Source organism: Haemaphysalis longicornis, unplaced genomic scaffold (genome assembly GCF_048455015.1).
Source record: "Haemaphysalis longicornis isolate Haplotype H1 unplaced genomic scaffold, Haemaphysalis longicornis Haplotype H1 scaffold_2, whole genome shotgun sequence".
Lineage (NCBI taxonomy): Eukaryota > Metazoa > Arthropoda > Arachnida > Ixodida > Ixodidae > Haemaphysalis > Haemaphysalis longicornis.
Genome location: NW_027526295.1, coordinates 285,363,890 through 285,383,181, shown reverse-complemented (window position 1 = coordinate 285,383,181; position 19,292 = coordinate 285,363,890). Strand labels below are relative to the sequence as shown.

Genomic DNA, 19,292 nt, shown 5'->3' with positions numbered 1-19,292 from the left:
TCAGTGTGCAGTAAAAAAAAAGTTGAGAAATGTATCGCAGCCAAAGAACAAACATGCGTTTATTAGCACTGTATTCATTCGTCGTCAAAACCGTCGAACGAACAGTCGCTCTCACTGTCAAACAAAAGGTCGACCACCTCCTCACGCACAGAGTTCGACGTGGTTGGCAGGGAAGCAAAAGGAGGGATCGCCGAAACGAGCCGCTCATGAAGCTCTCAGTCTTCTGATCCATCGAGGGCTGTTGATATACCGCACCTTTTCAGGTTCCTGTGACCTGTGACCTGTTATTGCACCCTACCCACGCTAGCTAACCTCGTTTCCGCAGGCGTCATCCCCGGCTGGGATGATGCCATTGTCAGGGGTGGGTTATCTTTAGGTATTTTTGAAAAAAATGGAAAATCGTGCCAAAAACAGGGGTGGGTTATCTTTCGGGGGTGGGGCATCTCTCGGGATTTTACGGTACATACAATATGGCACTAGCTAAACACTCGACTAAAGGCAACGAATAGGATTGTTTTGATATTGATTTGTTGCTGGCAGATAAAAAATGAAAGGCACTACAACACTGCAGAGGACAGAACTTTTTGCCCCTTTGAGGCAGCCCAAGCACTAAGCACTTGCAGTGATTAGTTTCTTATGTCAGTGAGAAGTTGTTTCCCACAAAATTTCAGGTATGATTAGTAATATCATAAGACCAAATTTGCACGGTTTGCAGATAATCTTAGATGGTTGGCACATATGCAAATGAGAAACGAAAATTACACTTTTGTCTTTAGGGAGAAGAGCCGGCAGTGGGCTCTGATGCACAATACTACTTACCGGACCAGCAACGTTGGGATTGTTGAAGCGAGGGTCTTCCCACTGCGTTATTCTCGCAGCTGCACAAAAAAAGAAGAAAGAATCACGCGAGCGAACAGAAATTACAGTGCAACTTTGAAAGGCCTTACTCAGCCCAAAGGCCAAAAATGACTTATTTTCAATACCTGCACATAGGTTGCCGTGCTATGGATTTGGATCTGAATAAACAACTCTTGCAAAGTTGTTTGTTTTACGTGCCTACATAATCAGTTCACAATGCAGCAGGCGTTATCAACTACAGGCAGAGAAACTAGCTTGTACTACTAGGAAAAAATGAAGCCACCGTGGACACTTACTGTGGTCAATGAAGAAAATACGGCCATCCGTGTGCACACGTTCCTCCCAGCCATCCTGGAAAGCAACACTGCCTCAGTTTGATTGTACTATTTCACAGGGCCCACCACATGTCACAAAGGAAACCACGTTCTCTTGTGGCGAAACATGGTCTTGATTCAACAGCACAGACCTGTCTAACAAAGAACATAGCCAGGTCTCCCAGTTAGGAGTGCGCACTTAACTCTTCAGCTCAGCAGCCTCACAGCGCAAAAAAGGGGGGAGGGGGCACTGTGTTAGGAAGGAAGAAAAGCTCCCTCTCCCCCTCCCTTTCTCCCTTTCTGGATTTGCCATTAAAAGCAAGGCACAATACCTGTGTGGTTGTCATCTGTTGAAATTTTTGGTTTGTGTTTTCAGGGTGCTCTAGCTCCTTCGGTGCGTTTGTTGCATTCATTCAGGCCAGCACTCCTGTTGTCCAATCGATCACTGTGCCTAGGTGTTCCGCACGTTTTACTTTATAATCATGTCCCCAATCGCCCCCCCCCACCCACAACTGCAAAACGTACTACAGCCTGCAGGGAGCGCAGGAGCTGAACAGATGAAGCAGGCGCATGCAGCCCACTCCTCAGGCCCTTCACTGGCGCAGCACTACTCCAATGGAGGAGGCCTGCCCAGCCTCCCTGCCCTGCCGCACCGTCGGAGCTTACTTACAGGCAGCGGTCCCAGGTCATCCATGGCGTTCTGCTGGCCTCCGGAAACACTGCCGTGGCGGGGCAAGTCACTGGGCTTCCCCGTTCTCGGATCCACCTGAACAGAAGAGCAAGCACAGCTCCTCAGCAAACCCGGCAGGCCCAGACACAGCGTGCACACTGGATGGGTCACCAGTCGGACCCTCCGTATCACTTTGAAGGGGGGGGGGAGTGGGCCCCCCAGTGGGGTACTACGCACCCAGGTGGTGGTCTTGGTGTTGTGGTCGATGAAAAACAGGCGTCCATTGGGCGCAACCTGCAAGGACCAGCCAGCTGGCAGGCCCTCGGGGCTGGGCTGGGGCACGGCTGCCAGCTGGGGCCGCAGGCTCGCTTCCATGGGCTGCGCGCATGCACGCACACGCTGCTGCTGCCTTCACATTGCACCGGAGAGCACTAAGCAGGCAGGAACCGTCACAGTGCACAGACCTGCCACTTGTCACTACAATCAACACAGGATACAGATGAAGCACCCTGAGTGCCAACCATAGGCACGGCAGCTTGAAATAATACGTGCCCTTGCTCGGGGCATTGGTATCCTGGCTTGTAAGAGCCATTACAGCTCACTAGAGCTGAACTGTTTACCACGGCACACGACTGCAACCACAGCGATTACAAATCTGTGGGCCTGCAAACAACAGGCCAGTGCTTGGTAACGCAGCTTTTGGGCAAACATCGGCTGCAACCAGAGCGGTTCCCTTCACAAGCAGCAAACAGAACTGGGGGACAGCAGCAGTGAAGTGAAAGAGGAGAGTCCCCCACGCACCAGGGTGAATCGGCGTTGCGCATTAGCGGGAAGAGGCTGGGGTAGAGATCCATTCTGCTGCGCGATCACCTCCACTACACTGCCCCTCTGCACTGCTGGGGCCGCCTGCAAGGTCAGACAAGGACGTGTCAACTGCCACCCTGTCAATGCAAGTCAAAAAGAAAGAAAAAGAAACACCGCAGTACTAATGAATAGCAAACAAGAAGCACTGCCTTCTTACAAAGGTTTGCTTTGTCACCATTTCTCCAGGTTGTTGGTAGTTTGTTTATATATACTCGCCTCAAGCACAAAGTTCCGGTTGAGAGACAGCGTCCAACTCGTTCATTCCTACTTCTTGTCTAGTAACTTCCAAGCTTTACCTCTTTTGATCTGTGCCAGGTGGCCAAGAAGCTACACACATTGAAATACCGGCACTTGGAATTAACTTTTTCGCTACCGCCGGAAAATTGACTAATTTTAGGGGTCCAAGAAAACATTTTTTTCCTGCTAAAAAATTGGTTAGGCACTAATTGCAGGAACACCAAATGCAGATTATTTAACGGCCTTTCCAATAACACCAGTTTTTTAAAGGTTTTTATATATCATAGTTGTAAAAAAAAATATCAAAATCAAAATTTTTGTCAAGTTGTCGAAAAAAATGATAGAAAAGAAGTTGTGTTTATCAAACCACCGGTAGTAGAAAAAAATTAAAATATACATTTTGTAGGGAAACATTTCAATAACACGCGCCAGAAAAAATGTCGACTTGCGCGGAACAGTTTGTCAAATATAAAAAAAAAATGTTAGCATGCACAGTGCTTGTGTCATGCGGTGAAGCCCAACCTCCAATTAAAAATGTGCAATTTCGGGTGATTCCCTGGAATAAATCTGGCGGTTTGACATTATCAGAGGCACCAATTTGCCCCCACATAACGTAAAAACATCTTTTCAATGACTGACTTTGCATTTACAGCGAGCACAATATTTGGGACAAGCACGTGATGCGGAAAAAAAACGCTTGAAGTTGAAAACGGAACGCCGTGGTTGATGCTTGTTGACGTTCACGGTCAGTTATCTCTCAAAACATAAAGCTGAGCTTTATTATCATCTTCTTACTCGCAATTGTAGCCTTGCTCGCAAAAATGAGGTACGATGAGCTAGAATCGTGCCCTGCGATCTTTGGCCGAGTAGAAGTTGTGCGATGAAAAAGATCAGCACAACAAGCCTCCTCTATTGCAGCGCCACCTAACAGTTTTCAAATGAAACAGTACAGAAACTTAGCGGAGACTCCGTCCGAATAGACAGTTCAACTAAGCAGCAACATTAGACACCCGGATATACCCTCGCATGGAAATGAAACTGTAAGGCGAACAGCTGGCAGTGTAAGGCCGGTTTGAAGCGCTGTCCTCGGCGAAACAGATATCTGGCGACTGGGTGTGATCTTTTGACTTGCATCTGAAGTTCTTATCGCAGAAATCGGATTAGGGTGGGGGAAATCAGGAGCGCCGTGCTTTGTTCGAGGATCAGTCGCGGACGCTTCAGGCGCCATGGCAGGTAGCCTTGAAGTTGGGTAACTGCGTAGTAACGCTAAATATGAATTTCGCGATGCAGAAACGAAACCGAAACTGTTGTAAACTGTTTGCAAATGGTCCTGGGGTAAGCAGAACTACCACAGTACTTAGAACAACGTGCGCAAAGGCAATAAAACTGCCTAAAATCATAAAGTAGCTTTGCAACCAGGCACTGCTTGACATTTTCATCTGATTTCTGGGATTATTACTGTCAGAGCGCGAGCCTGACGATTGAAAATCGTTTGCTAGTTCCCCATTCACACCCTGATAGCAAAAAACAAGCGCTGGTGCAGAGTAATTACGAGTTGCACGCATTCTTCGTTGGTAACAGTGACGCGCGATGACCACGCCCCTTTTCCACACCCAGGTGATTCAAAAGCGTGTCAAAAAACCCGTCTCCGTAGCAAAAATGAAAACAAAACTGATTTTGAAAGGCCATTTTCTGATCTAACTCCGAACAGCTTTAGTTGCTCGAGAAACGCCTGGAACGCTATGAAGAGGCGCTCCCAAAAGTATCGATCAAATTGATCGATTTTGATAGGCGCGGTAGCGAAAGAGTTAATGCAAATGCAGAGCCTGTCGTTTTTTTTCTTTTTCAGCTTGTCTTCTTTGTTTCTTCCCCCAGTGGATATAATAAAGCCCACCTTACAAAGGGCAAGTATCTCATCTCTTCTGCTTTCACACGCCTCTGTACACGAAAAGTGAGTACTACCACATAATTCAGTACAACTGCCAGTTTCCACACCACAACCTGATGCTGAAAGCTGCTGCCATTTCAACCAGGGCCTCCTATTGGCGGTGAGCGCGACCACGGGCGGCGCTGCGAAGCGCGCCTCCGTGACGTCGCCTCAGCGATTCTCGCATTTGTCGTCTGATGTTTACTCGCACCAGATTTTGCATGTGCATAACTTTTTATCATAATGATAGACTTAAAATCACATACATTAGCTCAAGGTACGAGTTAAAATATAGTTTTGGATACCGCTGCGGAACAAACATTGCCGGCGTCGCCCCATTCCTTGCGGAGCCGGTCCTGTGCGGAGTGCGAAGAGTCGGAGCTGGGCGTCAGCTTCCGTATTAAGCAATCTTTCGAACAAACAGGAAAGCCAGCTGCCAGTAACGGCCAACAGCGAAAATACAAGACCAAATCAAATTCCAGGCCTTCAGGGCTGTCATCTATGGCAGAAGGCATTACGGTTCCCGGTAATCGTACGTAAGGTAAAAGTTTTTCAGCCTTCCTGAACGCTCGAAAGTATTGTATCACATCACTTCACGTTGAAATGGCATGAAATTATGCCGACAGGCACTATGGGCTGCAAAACTGTAGGTTGAGTTCCGAATACCGTATTTACTCGCGTAATCCTCGCACCCCTAATGTGAGCCACCAAAACTTGAATTTTTTGGTTCCTCGCATAATCCTCGCACCCCCAACTTTGCAGCTCGCGAAACCCGCATGGCGCACGCGCTCTCCAACGCGCGCCCTCCCCCGCCGCCTCTCCGTTCGGCGGAGAGCGGTGTGTATCCAAGGCCATCCAGGCGCCCTAACAACCTGCATGGGTACTCCCTAACAGGCGCCCTAACACGCTACTCACACTGTCCTTGAGCCGGTTTCGCACATGTTTCGCATGCGCGCAACTAGACGGTGTTCGCGCAGCCCGCTGTCGTGTCGTCGTGTCGTCGTCGTGGTCCCGCCGTTGAGCGGCAGCAGTTAGTGAGTCGCTCGTGTCAGTGGTGGATAGCTCGCTGCCGATTTGAGAACTTTTTGATCTAATTGTTTTGTGCTTGGTGCCGCTTCGCCATGGGGAGGAACGCCAGCTACACTGCCGCTTTCAAATTGAAAGCGAAAGAGTACGCGATCGAACACGGCAACCGTGCCGCAGGCAGGCACTTCGGCGTCACCGACTTCAACGTGCGTTACTGGAGTAGGGCACGCACATACGACGACGAGATAGGGCGCGCGCCAGAAAGCAAAGGCGGCAATTTCATGATCGCTGATCGACTGGAGACTGTTTACGATGTAAATAATAAAATAAAAAGAAATAGCTGCTGTTGGCAACACTGAGCTTACCTATACAAAAAACGACCGCTACATTTAGCGGGACTGGCATAAGGCAAATTGGCAACACTGTGCACCGGATTTTTTTTTTTTTTCCGCGTAATTCTCGCACCCCTAACTTTGCATTGACTTTTCCGAAAAAAAAGTGCGAGGATTACGCGAGTAAATACGGTAACCCACAGTGTGTATAGGCACGTGTTGCTTTTATATCAGGCATCTAACCAGTATGGAGGTTTATTAAGCAAAACGAGTCACGTCCACGGTAAAGATGCAGTAACACTATGTTTGTTCAGGCCTGGAGAGATATTTCGGTACATTTCCCACAACCATATCTTCCCAATATCCAGATATGCGTTACCACTCAGGAGGAGGAGGATGAGGAGGAGAAAACTTTATTTACCGTATTTTCCGGTCTATAAGTCGTCGCACCTTTGTATAAGTCGATCCCCCCTCAAAATGAGTTTTTCCGGAAAAAAAAATGTATATAAGTCGCACCGGTGTATAAGACGCACCAGTATACAAGACGCACTTGTTAATTAGGTAAACTCATAGTGAATCATATCGTTAGAAAGTGCGGCGAAAGTACATGGTTGCGGCAGCCGCCGCCTATGAACGCATCCCCCGGTAAGGATGGCTAGACACGTGCATATACCGTCCAAAGTCTAGACAGAGCTTCTCAAAAATGGTTTATTAATACACACAGATGGCATGTACTTACAGACGATGTTTAGACTTTGCTGTACCGCAAGCAGCCTGACTTTGTCACGGTACTCACTTATTGCCCTTTTTACGTTTGTTGTCTGGTTGGTTATTGCTTATTTAATGCAGCACTGTGAGTTTTACGCCCTGTGTCATTCTCCAATATTGCTTCTTTGTATGGCGTGTGAGTTGTGGCATCTGCAGTATATGTATACATATATATGTGTGTGTGTATGTCTGTGTGCGTACGTGCATGTGTGTGTATATGTGTGTATGTAGATATATAATATATAATGTTCAGCAACAGTAGATATATAATGTTCAGCAACTTCAAGTGGGTGTTCTGCCGGCGCATTGCTGTCGTCCTCCGACTCACTGATGCCTTCTTCACCAACATTGTCACCACTCGCGAACCGAATTACTCCGGCCTTTATCAACCCGGCTACAATTGTTTTTGTAGAAATGGAGTCCCAAGAGTCGGAGACCCATTTGGCCACCTCTCCGAACATCGCACGTCTCTTGCGTGCTGTTGTAAATCAGCGCGACAAAGGTGTCATGACGGACGGAAGTGACGCGAACGTAAGCGGTCCGAAAATCAAAACTTATCAGCAAGCCCTCATTTTAAAAATTAGCAGCATGTTTACTTCGTTCAGAGTAACTCTCTGTAATAATTTATAAGCTGCATTTTGTTTTTGCAAGCCGGTTTGATGTTACTCTGAATTTATTCTGAACTGTAGTTTTTGCACGTGGCCAAAGTGGCGCGCGGCTGTCGCAGGCCATTATCGTTGTTTTTGACTAGAAAAAGCCCCAAATTCTTTGGTTTAACGTCCCGAAGCGACTTATGGGCTACGAGAAACGCCGTAGCAGTGGGCTTCGGATTCATTTAGACCATAGAGCTGTGTCTCAAAGTGCGCTGGCCACGCGCGGCTGCCGCGAACCGGATTTATTCCATACATAAGTCGCACCAGTGGATAAGACGCACCAACGAAAATTTCCGAAAAAAAAAAAAACATGACTTATACACCGGAAAATACGGTAACAGTAAAATGGAGCTGATTAGTACGCCAGGTCCTTGGAGAGTCAGAGTAATTTTCTTCAATTCATAAAACGCCATCCCGAGTAGACCAGGATTTGTTCTTTACGCATGAAAGGGTTGGAAAACAATAAAAAGCTGCTTGGAATAATGCATAGGTTTCGATTCTTGTAATATATGCACGTTTACCATTTATTGCGTTTGTTAGAGAGTATATCAAGCCTGCAACACCGTAATCATGTCATAATTGTTTGTGTTGAGAGTCACTTCGTTGTGATAACGATGGTTAGGATAGAAATCTGGAGCAGAAAAGCCGCCTTCGAGTACTCTGTACAGTGTTGCCTGGGGCGCGATCGTGGTGGCTCAACACACACCTCGTCATTGTATTGGCATGTGAATAAAAAACGCATGCTGGGAATATGCACCTTTTTGCACGCAGCCATAACGCAAACCAATTTGTGAAAAGGGGAATGTATGCCATACAGCCTGAAGAAAATATCCGCACGATCATTGTGAGCCTCCCAAGCATTCACAAACCTACTAATAAGACGTTTGTGATGGTGCAGAAACCTTTATGCGTTTGGCACAGAAAAAAAAAAAAAACATTCATCTGATATAAGTCAACAACAACTAAAGAAATAGAAGACAGCCGCTTTATTTCCTGCTGCGCGATGCGCGTGTAGGGGCCCGCTGATTGGTACGTACCGGGGCCCGCTGAATGGTACGTACCATTCGACTGTTGAGTCTCCATAAAAGCATATCGAAAATGCTGTATGAACGCCTACGCATTCTGAATACTTATTGAGGTGCTCCGAGCGCTGAACCACGCGAATAAGCTAGAAAGGACGAGTTACACACGATCTTCTGAGCGATGCCTTGAAGCAAGTAGTTCTCTTGTGGGGGATACAGCTTGAAATTATTCAGATGTGTCAGAAATTGGCAAAATTGACTGAATTACTAGAAATACGCTTTTTAATGGACTAAAGCATCAAAGTGGGCAACTTATAGCGCAGGCACTGCTGCCCCTCACAAGCGGCGTGTAGCAGACGACAGTGGCGCGAGTCCCTAAGCCGACGTCAGGGCCAGGGGGTGCCACTCAAACATCTCACCGCCAATATGGATGATTGGCACGACCTAAACATCTATGCATCTCCTTGCTCCTTACACATGCCCGGTGTGGCTCACTCAGGCTATGAACTGCCAGCTATCCTCCTCAATCCGTTTACTCACATCTGGGCTTCTTGTCCCTGCCTTATGTTTCTGCTCTTCATTAGTAAATGCTTGCTGTCAACTACTGCAATGATTTTTGTGCCACATCCTAAAACTTTCTTCACTCCTGCATCGTTTACTAGCCTCTCTTGCTTATTTGCTCCTTAATGCATTGAACCAAAGGCACAAAGCTGCTCGTGGGCATGTTCTATTACATACCACAAGTGCAATATGACTCCCACACAAAATTTCGCGCAGGTTCTCGGCAGTCATTTGTACTGATCAGCTTCCACTGTTTGTGAAAAGGAGGTTAGGGGAAATCATCTCGTCACAAACCGAGCTGCACGTGACTGAAGTAAGTAAGAGCCCGGCCCCATTCCATCCTCCCGAAAGGAAGAAAGATGGTGAGAGGGGCACACAGACCGGCGGCTCCTCTGAGTGAGCGGGGGGCGGAGCAGCCGACTGGTCGGCAGCATCGTCGACACTGATGTGGACCCTCCGCCGGAACTCTTGCGCCAGGTCCAAGTTCCGCTGGTGCGCTGCCTCACCCTCCTCACGGCCATCACTGCTGCAGCCACGGGGAGAAGGGCCACAGTTACACCCGGCTGTCTTTTTCTCCCTATTGGAACTAAGAGAGAGCAGGCGCGTGGCTTGTGCGTGCTCCCAGATTCCACGTGACAAGAGCAGTGCAAGGATCCACGTTTGTGCAGTTAGTTAACGCTCTGAATAACAGTAGCATACGGTGAGAGATTAGAAGGAGACAAAGAAGTTAACCAGCCTGCAAAGCACTGTTGATGCCCAACGCTGTTGACAGGGATGCAAGTGCACGATAGGGATATGGCTGGTTGGATCTCCCTAGCACATTCATTTCAGGCAGCGTCCCACAGGTTACGAGACTCGCGTTTGCTCCTCATTTGTCCCAACCCTGATAAAGCTCTCCTTCCATTCTGCAATATTTGCAATCGCCTAGATTGCCACTTCACCTCGAGCCCGGAGCACTGCTACACCAGAGATGGTGAATGAGTGTGTTGAAGTTTAGCCCCACACTGGTAGGAGGGGCATATAGTGCTCATGCCCAAAATAATTTTTGTGACACCTTTTAGGTACGGGTGTGTGGATAAACAATGAAATTTTAAGCTGCTCGCAAAGGAATTTGTGGGTTAATTTATTTCGGCTCCACTTGCATATGGGCGACAAATATTCTTCTCTACTCAAACTCACTTAGGCATCAGAATTGTCATACACCCGTTTTATGCAAACATTATCGATGATAGGCGTTTACAAGCAGTGGCAGAAAAATGTATGGACATGCGTAATGCGGAGAAGCAAAAGCAGCGTGCGTGATGCGACAAACTGGACATTTATTATGTCACTACAGTAGAGCTCCGATTATGCAACTTTCTCGGGACCGTGAAAAAGCATCATAAAATGCGGGTGTCGTAAAATTGAAACAACAATTACGCCTATAAATACAGCTTCGCGAGCAAGAAACTGAGTGTGAACTACAACCTAGTTCCTTGCACCTTGCAGGGCTAGGAACCCCAAACCACTAAAAAAAGTAAATGCGAAAATAATAATGAAGTGCAGGTGCCAATCACACTATACTAAAAAAAAAACCTTGTACCACAGTCCACTAAAGCAATTCTTGCCAGCGGGTGCAACTCATGGCGCACACAATCACAACAGACACATGTGGAAGCCTAAGCCTTTTGGCGTAATCTCGCTCGCAATTCACTGCGGAGTGGGAGAAATGAACACCTGCACGCTGCCCCACCGACTGCTGTGCAACAAGAGACGCCAACGAGGAGAGGGGGAAAGCATTTCTGCGAAGGTGCAGGCGGCTGCTGGAGGGGAGAGAAAAGAAAGCTATGGCGAAGAGAACCGACTGAGTGCGGAATAGGCCCGCAGCACTTTCATTTCGTCTGCCGGTCAGTTGCGCGTTTAGCCTGGGTCCTCGGATAAACGCGGGCCAGGCATAAAATTGCATCGCACAACCGAGGTTTTCCATTCATTGTTTTTACGGGGACTTCGACGGGACTCGACTGGTCCGTTGTAAAACCCGGGTTGTCATAAAACCTGGGGACAGACAGACAACCAGGGTTCCACTGTAGCTGTCTTTCAGCACAGTCAAACCGCATGGCAAAGAACGGTGACAGAGCACGAGATAAGGTCAACCAAGTCCACCGTTCGGTGTGTCCTGGTCGACGTCTACTACCAAGCAGAGCCTGCCCGGAGGAGGCCCTACTCACCCCTGGACCGGCCGCTCCCACTGGGTGGTGCGTGCCACGTGGTTGACGTAGTAGATGCGCCCGCAGGCGTCCTCCCGCTCCTCCCAGCCTGGAGGCAGCGGGGACGGGGGTGCCTCTCCACCCGCAAACTCGGGGGGGCTGCTGCCGCCACCGCCCTGGGAGGACGGCGGGGGCTCCTCCGCATCCACCACCTCCCAGCCCTGCACACGAGGAGGAGGAGGCCCACTCTCCTGCAGGTGCCCACACACGCTCGACAGCAGGAGCTGCACTGTGCCTCGGGGGGCAGGATTTTTCTTTCCCACGAAGGCAGCAAGAGGTAATAAATGCTCAAAACACCAGGCGAACACGTGGAGCACAAAGCCCCACATTTTTCTAATGCCCTTGCAAAGAGTGCTCACATGCATGGAATGTGAAAACGAGCCTTCCAACTACGCAAGCCTGCATAGTTGCAAGGGCAGTTCTCATTTTTGAAACCTGAGCTAAATAAAGGTGCCTGTGGACGCTACACACTCAGGCAAAAAATTTTCAAGATGGGTTGGGTACTGCTACAGGCACTTTATGACTAAATTTTTTTTCCTCAGCACGTAGGGCTGCTCTTTGTCATGCATCCAGGCTTACGCCCTTATTTGGGACAGACACACACACACACACAAAAACCCATCAAAGCAAACAAAGCACATGCTGGCTTTGTCTTGCATCTGCACTGTGAGCTTGCCTTCAAGTACACAGTGGCATGAGAAAACAAAGGGCAGAGGTGACTAGCATTTGTGCCACCCGGTCTTTCTTGCCAAAAGGTACAAGATATTCCCATGTAAGATGCACCAACCTGTCTTTCCCAGTTATTGAGGTGGGCCATGGGCAATGCTTCTTTGGCTCAGGCACACACTGCTCTTAGCTAGTGTGAAGATAACAATGAAATGGCCAATAAAGGCTCTGACCACAAGAAAAGAGGGACTAGGGCTGCTCATTCAATACAGAAACGGATGGACTTCAGAGTGAGCCAAGTTGGCTTGGTGTGAAACAAACTAAAACTTGCAGAGTAGAGACTTTTTTGCAACGAAGCAGTAACTGCTGCAACCCACCAAACACCTCCAAGCCTATCCCACATGCTAGTACATAACTAAGCAGCATCAACAACTGGCCAGAATGGAGACGTTTTCTCAGCATTTCCACACTGCTCTCAGATGCTTTGACTGTGCTGTCCCATAGCAGACAATGTCATGGCTGTGCGCAAGGGCAGCAGCTAGTATCCCGCCTCACAAACTTTACGCAGCAGAGAAAGCCACAGCAGGCATTGTCAGCCAACTGAGAGAGTGAACACAGTGGCACCAGCCAATTACCACAGCCTCTGCTACGGCCGCAATATTCCTCTACGGCTGCTGCAGCCCCTCCTTCCACGAGGAGGAAGCAGACCTTGAGCCCACCCAGAGTGCATCAACACACACCAGTTGTGGAACTGTCCCAGATTCCGGGCCACGCAAGCGCCCCTGCTTTGTTGCAACTGAGGGCCAAGTGTGCCGGCACAACAGCTGAGGGCCAAGAACTGAACCTTTCAAATAAATCAAACAAAGCATGCTTTTGAATTTAGGAAGCATTACATTAGGTGATGTGCACTGATGTTTCCACGGTTTTTCCTCCATGACTTACGGCAGCAGCTGCAAGCACTTGAGTACTACTCCAACATTTTGTCACCAGAAGGCAGGCTGGTCAACTTGCCCCATGCCTGCCCCCAATCAGGAGGCCAACCACAGCTAGGTTTGTGATGCATGGGGGGCTATGGAGAGCTTCGCAAGTGGTGTACACATTGAGTAGCCCTGGTTCTCACCACCCCTACTCGCCCAGAAAAGAGAGCTGGGCACACCTCGTCGGCCGAGCTCTGGCCGATGTTGTCCTGCAGCTCCCCGTCCGGCAGGAAGGCGTGGTACACCTGCAGGTGGCCCTTGACCCGGGACTTGGCGCTGCTGGAGAGAACCGCCCATCTCACCAAGGGGGAGTGGGGCGTGGTGATCACAGCGAGAAAACAAGACAAGAGCACTCGTCCGTCCCCTTGCTTCTCTTGAGCATTGTTTTGTGGTGTAATCACCATGGATCTTTACCAGCTAGGCCAGCTCAACACTGATTGATTGATTGTGGGGTTTGACGCGCCGACGCAACGCAGGCGATGAGGCGCGCCGTAGTGGAGGGCTCCGGATTAATTTTGACCACCTGGGGATCTTTATCGTGCGCCGAAATCTCGTACACACGGGCGTTTTTGCTTTTCGCCTCCATCAGAAAAGCGGCCGCCGCGGCCGGGAATCGAACCCGCGACCTCGTGCTCAGCCAGCTCAACACTTCTCCGCAGGGAGTGCATAAAACATAGGAACTAAAGATACATGTGAAACAATATGAATGCAATCAGCCGCACGTCAAAGAAAGGTGCACAATTTTGTTATTGGTGGTGGCGGGGCTTAAAAGAGTTGGGCCCCCATTTTTTTTCTCCTAATTGTATAAATGTTTAAAAGCTTAAAAAATAAACTGAAAAAAAAAAAAGATCTGCAACGTAAACTTTACAAAACCTCAACAGCTGCTACAATAATTTGATCGTTTGAAATGTTTCAAGTGAACAAAGGTTCAGAAGTTGCGACTGCACGATACCTGCAAAACATAAATATCTGACTTTCAAGAAACTTTTCCAGGCAGACACATTGCCAAATGCATATGCTCTAATTTGTGAAATTCAAGGTAACTTGACACTCACTGCATTTAGCGACATGCAACATGACAAAATAACTATTTCTCATTTTTCACTTTCCTCAAATTTTCATATTTATTATAAAATATCGAGAGCTTGATGCATGATTTGGCCCTCCAATTTTTACTCAGTATTACAATGAGACTAATTTATTTCGATTTGGCATGGTGCCTACCTGTCACAAACTCGGGCGTACGACGCCTAAAAGTACCATATAATTTTTTAATTTTATTGTACAGCGCTTAATTCGTGTTAAAGTCGTCCGATTCATTCAGTTCGGTTCTATTCGCCCCGACAAAATGCTGGAACTCTCTCGAACGAAGAGGCGGTAACGCGACCACTCGCCGGCTCACCAGCAAGGAAATACCAAAATAAAAGCTCCGCTGCTCAACTTTCACCGAAGCTTCGAGTTCTTTCGAGGGGGCACGCATGGCCTTGCCAGTGCTAAAGCGCGCCGATGCGAGGGAGCGCGCTAAAGCGAGGGAACAGCTTCCCTCTTTCTCCCTTTTGGAATCATCCAGAAGGGAGAAAGAGGGAAGCTGTTCGGTTGACGGCGGCGGGCAAGTTGTGTGTTGCGCCCTCTCTCCACACCGGCACAGTTATAAAAAGAGAAGCCGCGCCTAAGCAAACCAGCTACGCTTGGACGTCGTGATGTGACAACGGCACCTGCCAGTTTGTGCACCACACCATCAGCGACCCGCGCCCTGGAGGACTCCAACGTACTCCCGGGTCTCAAATCACCGTGATCGTCTCGGACGGCCTGGCCTACAACGAGCCATGCTTCACAGGAAGCTGAATCGCCTCCGACAGCGGTGCAGCCGGTCGGTGAATATTGTGGGACTCTGTATCTCATATGCATTGAACTGTTCGTTTTCTTTTTAGTTAACTGCTCTACTTCGTAATATCTATTTGTTAACGCTCCTGATTGTATCAATTTGTCTAATTTTGAACTGTTTCTTGCATTTGTATCCATTCTAAGTTTCCTCTCGTTTACGTTGCTTGTACTCGTGCTTGTACAGTGTTTTGCCTGTCTAAATATAAGTCTTCATGCTGTTTTCGTTCAAGGCTCTGACTCATTCTTGCCGCTCTGGTCGGCGAAAGCCGCACATCAGACAGCCACCCCCTTCATCACCTGTGCCCTGTAGATTCAGTGGGGTTGTTTGCTCGCTTGAGTCGACCCCCACATCTAACAGCACACCCGAGTAAGGCAACTGTGACACTACCATAAAATCCTGCTTGTATATTTCAAAACATATCTTGCACGGTACGTCTCACAGGTGTAGTTCCATTCAAAAAGCATGAGATGCCAGCTAAGTGACTATTTTCGGAGATAAATTCTGATACGCAAGGAAGGGAAAAAAGTGTGCACTGTTACTGCAATAAAAGTAGAGCCAAATGCAACGGCACCAGGCAGGCACCTGAGGAACGACATCACTCATAAACAGCGTGAAGCTGTGAGACCCGACATCAATGCTGCTACCAGCAATGGTCAATCAGCACTAACAAGTAAATACATGACAAATATTTCCGTGCACTTCCTTACATGTAACACTACAAACGCTGTTTACCTCCGCTGTGCTAACCGTTGTTAATCCCCCTAAACCATCTCTTCTTTTTTTATTTTGCAACTCAAACATCTTTTAACACGAAATTGTTTTATGCCTGGATACACCAAGATTTCACTGATGTCATATCCATCGCGGAAATAACACCAGTACAACGAAGCAAGCGGCCTGTAAAGGGTGCACCCCTGCACACAGGGTCTTCTTGCAGGAAAGCAGCCTTTAGTACCAAAGAATACGTTATACTTAGGGTTGTTCGTTTTCGGTCTTATATGTTAACACGAAAGTGTTTAATGCCCGGATACACCAAGATTTCACTGAAGTCATATCCGCCACGGAAATGACGCCATTACACCTTTTCCGAAGCGACCTGCCAGCAGGACGTCGCTCACCAAGCACGCCCACCAGACAGCCACCGACCCGCAAATCGTGCTGATTTCGCTGCACATTTCACTGCACATTTCACTTTCATGTTTTACAGATTCCTACGACAGAGGAATCAACCAGTTTTCTATGGTGCTTAGCTCTCTAATTGGCATGTTTGCAAGGAGTAAGCAACCAGGCAGAAAAATATTCCCCGCAGAATTTGTGCATTACGTTAAAAACATTCACAATTTGACCTTGCTTTCGCCTAGCAATCTAAATACGTATGACAAAACATCTTAATAGGCTCGCCATCATATTTTCAGCTTCATTTTTAGATTTTAAATACCAAAACCAACTCCTGAAAACTTTTAAAATCTAAAAAAAAAGCTGTGGCTGTTGCCTAGAATTGAACTATAAGCTGCCCGAGGGTGTTGGCACAAGTAAGCAGGCACAAGGGGAAAAGCCAAGGTGGTGTTTCTGAAGCCTGTGCAAGCATCTCTCCACGCGATACGACTGCTCTTAAATGGGATAAGCTGTACTTCAAGGCATTTCAATAACCTCATTCTCACCTGAGAAATTTGTGCCCACAGCTACGTTTTGAAGAAGAGCAGCACAAATATGGCATTCAAGTTAACCATCGTATAAAAAAAAGAGCACCATGAAGAATTTCATTTTTACCGTTCAAGGCTAACTTAGCACCATATACTTACAGGTTACGGCCAATGTTTTCACTTCCAATTGAAACCTACATTCATACTTTCTTGCCTGATTGTGTATTTTTCGTACTTTCCTGCTTTCACATCTTCGTCTTCACAAAAGGAGGCGTTCCTGAATCACGTGGGTTAGCCCACTGCTAGGCATTGTTGTACTCGCAGTTTTATCAGAAAGCCAATGCCGGTAACCTATACATACTCGGTACTTGCACGCCACAAGACAAAAACATAAGACAGGACGCACATAAAAGAAAAGAAAAAAAGAAGTGCTGTTAAACGACTCAAGCATTCAGAGTAACTACTTAAATCCTACTGTAAGCCAATTTAATCCAACCAGCTAAGTCCACACAGTTTAACAAACAAAACCGACGCCTAACTGCAATTATAAGGAAACAATTGTCCCGACAAAGGGAAGACAAATTTTGAACCAATGGGCCAGAAATGCCGTCAAGTAACGTCAAACAAAAAAACAAAATTTTTGCGTCATGAGCAGAATCGTTACACGTTCAGCACATGCGACATAGCTAAGCACAAATTTATCTTCAATGTTTTCTTTTGTACCCAATAAAAACTAGCTTGCAGCATACACAGAGCAAGCCTGGCTCAACACATCAAGTAAATGAAATATCCAATTAAGTAGGTCTGTCTATCCAATTTGGTGCTCGATTAACACAAAATAGACAAAAAGTTTCATAACACCACTTTTGCAGCATAAACTGATTATCAATTTTCATTCATTGCGTTACAAAAACCTTAATCTGAACTATTCAGTACGCAAACTTTAAAAAGGGGTTATTGGTACAACTTGCATGTCATTATGTGCCAATCTTCGCACTCATTTCCTCTGCACATGAAAGTATTTACAGTAGACTCCCATTAAGACAAATTCAGTTAAGCTGAATTCTCAGATATTCTGAACAACATACGCACGTTTGTTTAGTTCTCTAGACATCAAAAAGAATCGGCTTAATGTAAGACGAACTACCCCACACGTACTCTCCTGTTAAGACGAACTTTTCACAGTGACTAGTGACCATTACTGACGCTTGGCAGGGTAAGAAAGAGAGAAAGGGAAAGAAAAGAAAAAGAAAAGAAAAAGAAAATGTGGCAATAGCACAGACTGAATCTGCGTCTCTGTTGCACAGATTGAGAGAGCAAGAAAAGCAAGAAAGAAAGATCCGCGAATAAAGCCTCCACCTCGCCACCCCCACCTCTCACCTGCAGAGCAGGTAGCAAAGTAAAAGAAAAAAAGATAAAAATGCGAGGACTGCCCTGGTTGGTCACGCACACATTGGCCTCATAAAAAAAAATCGAAGCCTATTCCTTAAAAGAGAGAGAGAGAGAGAGAGAGAGAGAGAGAGAGAGAGAGAGAGAGAGAGAGAGAGAGAGAGAGAGAGAGAGAGATCAAACTTTATTTAACTAAAATGGGCTTCTGGTGGGCCTGGAATGCATTCAGGCGAGTATTCCCGCACGAGGGCAAAGAGAAAGATGGTTAAAATGCAAACCTTTCTCCCATGCAACCTGAGTCAAAGTCAAAGTCCCAGATCCAAAATTCTTCGGCAGTGTTGGAACAGAGCAATTATATAGACGACAGCTTCATTACATGAGGGACCTAGGTTCAATATCGACCACCGGAAGCACTGTTTTCGTGAGGCACTTGTGTAAGTAAGCTGGCCTTCCTGCAGGGCATTCTGGGTGTAACGATGAACGCACCAGTGAGGCATAGCAAGCTTCGCCTTTAATTTCGCTACCGCGCCTATCAAAATCGACCACTTTGATCGATACTTTTGGGAGCGCCTTTTCATAGCGTTCCAGGCGTTTCTCGAACAAGTAAAGCTTTTCGGAGTTGGATCCGAAAATGGCCTTTCAAAATCAGTTTTGTTTTCATTTTTGCAACGGAAACGTGATTTTTGACACGCTTTTGAATCACCTGGGTGTAAAAAAGGGGCATGGTTATCACGCGTCACGGCTACTAACGAAGAATGCGTGCAACTCGTAATTACTCTGCACCAGCGCTTGTTTTTTGCTATCAAGGCGTGAATGGGGAACTAGCAAACGATTTTCAATCGTCAGGTTCGCGCTCTGACAGTAATAATCCCGGAAATCGGCTGAACATGTCAAGCAGTGCCTGGTTGCAAAGCTACTTTATGATTTTAGGCAGTTTTATTGCCTTTGCGCACGTTGTTCTAAGAACTGTGGTAGTTCTACTTACCCCAGGACCATTCGCAAACAGTTTACAACAGTTTCGGTCTTGTTTCTGCATCGCGAAATTCATATTTAGCGTTACTACGCAGTTACCCAACTTCAAGGCTACCTGCCATGGCGCCTGGAGCGTCCGCAACTGATCCTCAAACAAAGCACGCCACTCCTGATTTCCCCCCACCCTAACCCGATTTCTGCGATAAGAACTTCAGATGCAAGTCAAAAGATCACACCTAGTCGCCAGATATCTGTTCAGCTGAGGACAGCGCTTCAAACCGG

General features: G+C 47.2%; 1 protein-coding gene across 6 annotated transcripts in view; it reads right to left on the bottom strand.

The window, feature by feature from the left end:
* Nedd4 (E3 ubiquitin-protein ligase Nedd4) overlaps positions 1-19,292 on the bottom strand; it is a 42,174-nt gene that overhangs the window by 10,529 nt on the left and 12,353 nt on the right. For 3 of the 6 annotated variants that reach the window (XM_077700777.1, XM_077700778.1, XM_077700781.1), the window contains exons 7-14: positions 13,301-13,400; positions 11,440-11,639; positions 9,614-9,758; positions 2,644-2,748; positions 2,080-2,220; positions 1,843-1,938; positions 1,155-1,209; positions 820-878 (exon numbers count right to left, since the gene is read on the bottom strand). In XM_077700777.1, coding sequence (XP_077556903.1) covers positions 820-878; positions 1,155-1,209; positions 1,843-1,938; positions 2,080-2,220; positions 2,644-2,748; positions 9,614-9,758; positions 11,440-11,639; positions 13,301-13,400 — 901 coding nt within the window. The remainder of the gene's footprint in view (positions 1-819; positions 879-1,154; positions 1,210-1,842; positions 1,939-2,079; positions 2,221-2,643; positions 2,749-9,613; positions 9,759-11,439; positions 11,640-13,300; positions 13,401-19,292) is intronic. The other 3 variants (XM_077700779.1, XM_077700782.1, XM_077700780.1) reach the window with 2 other exon arrangements.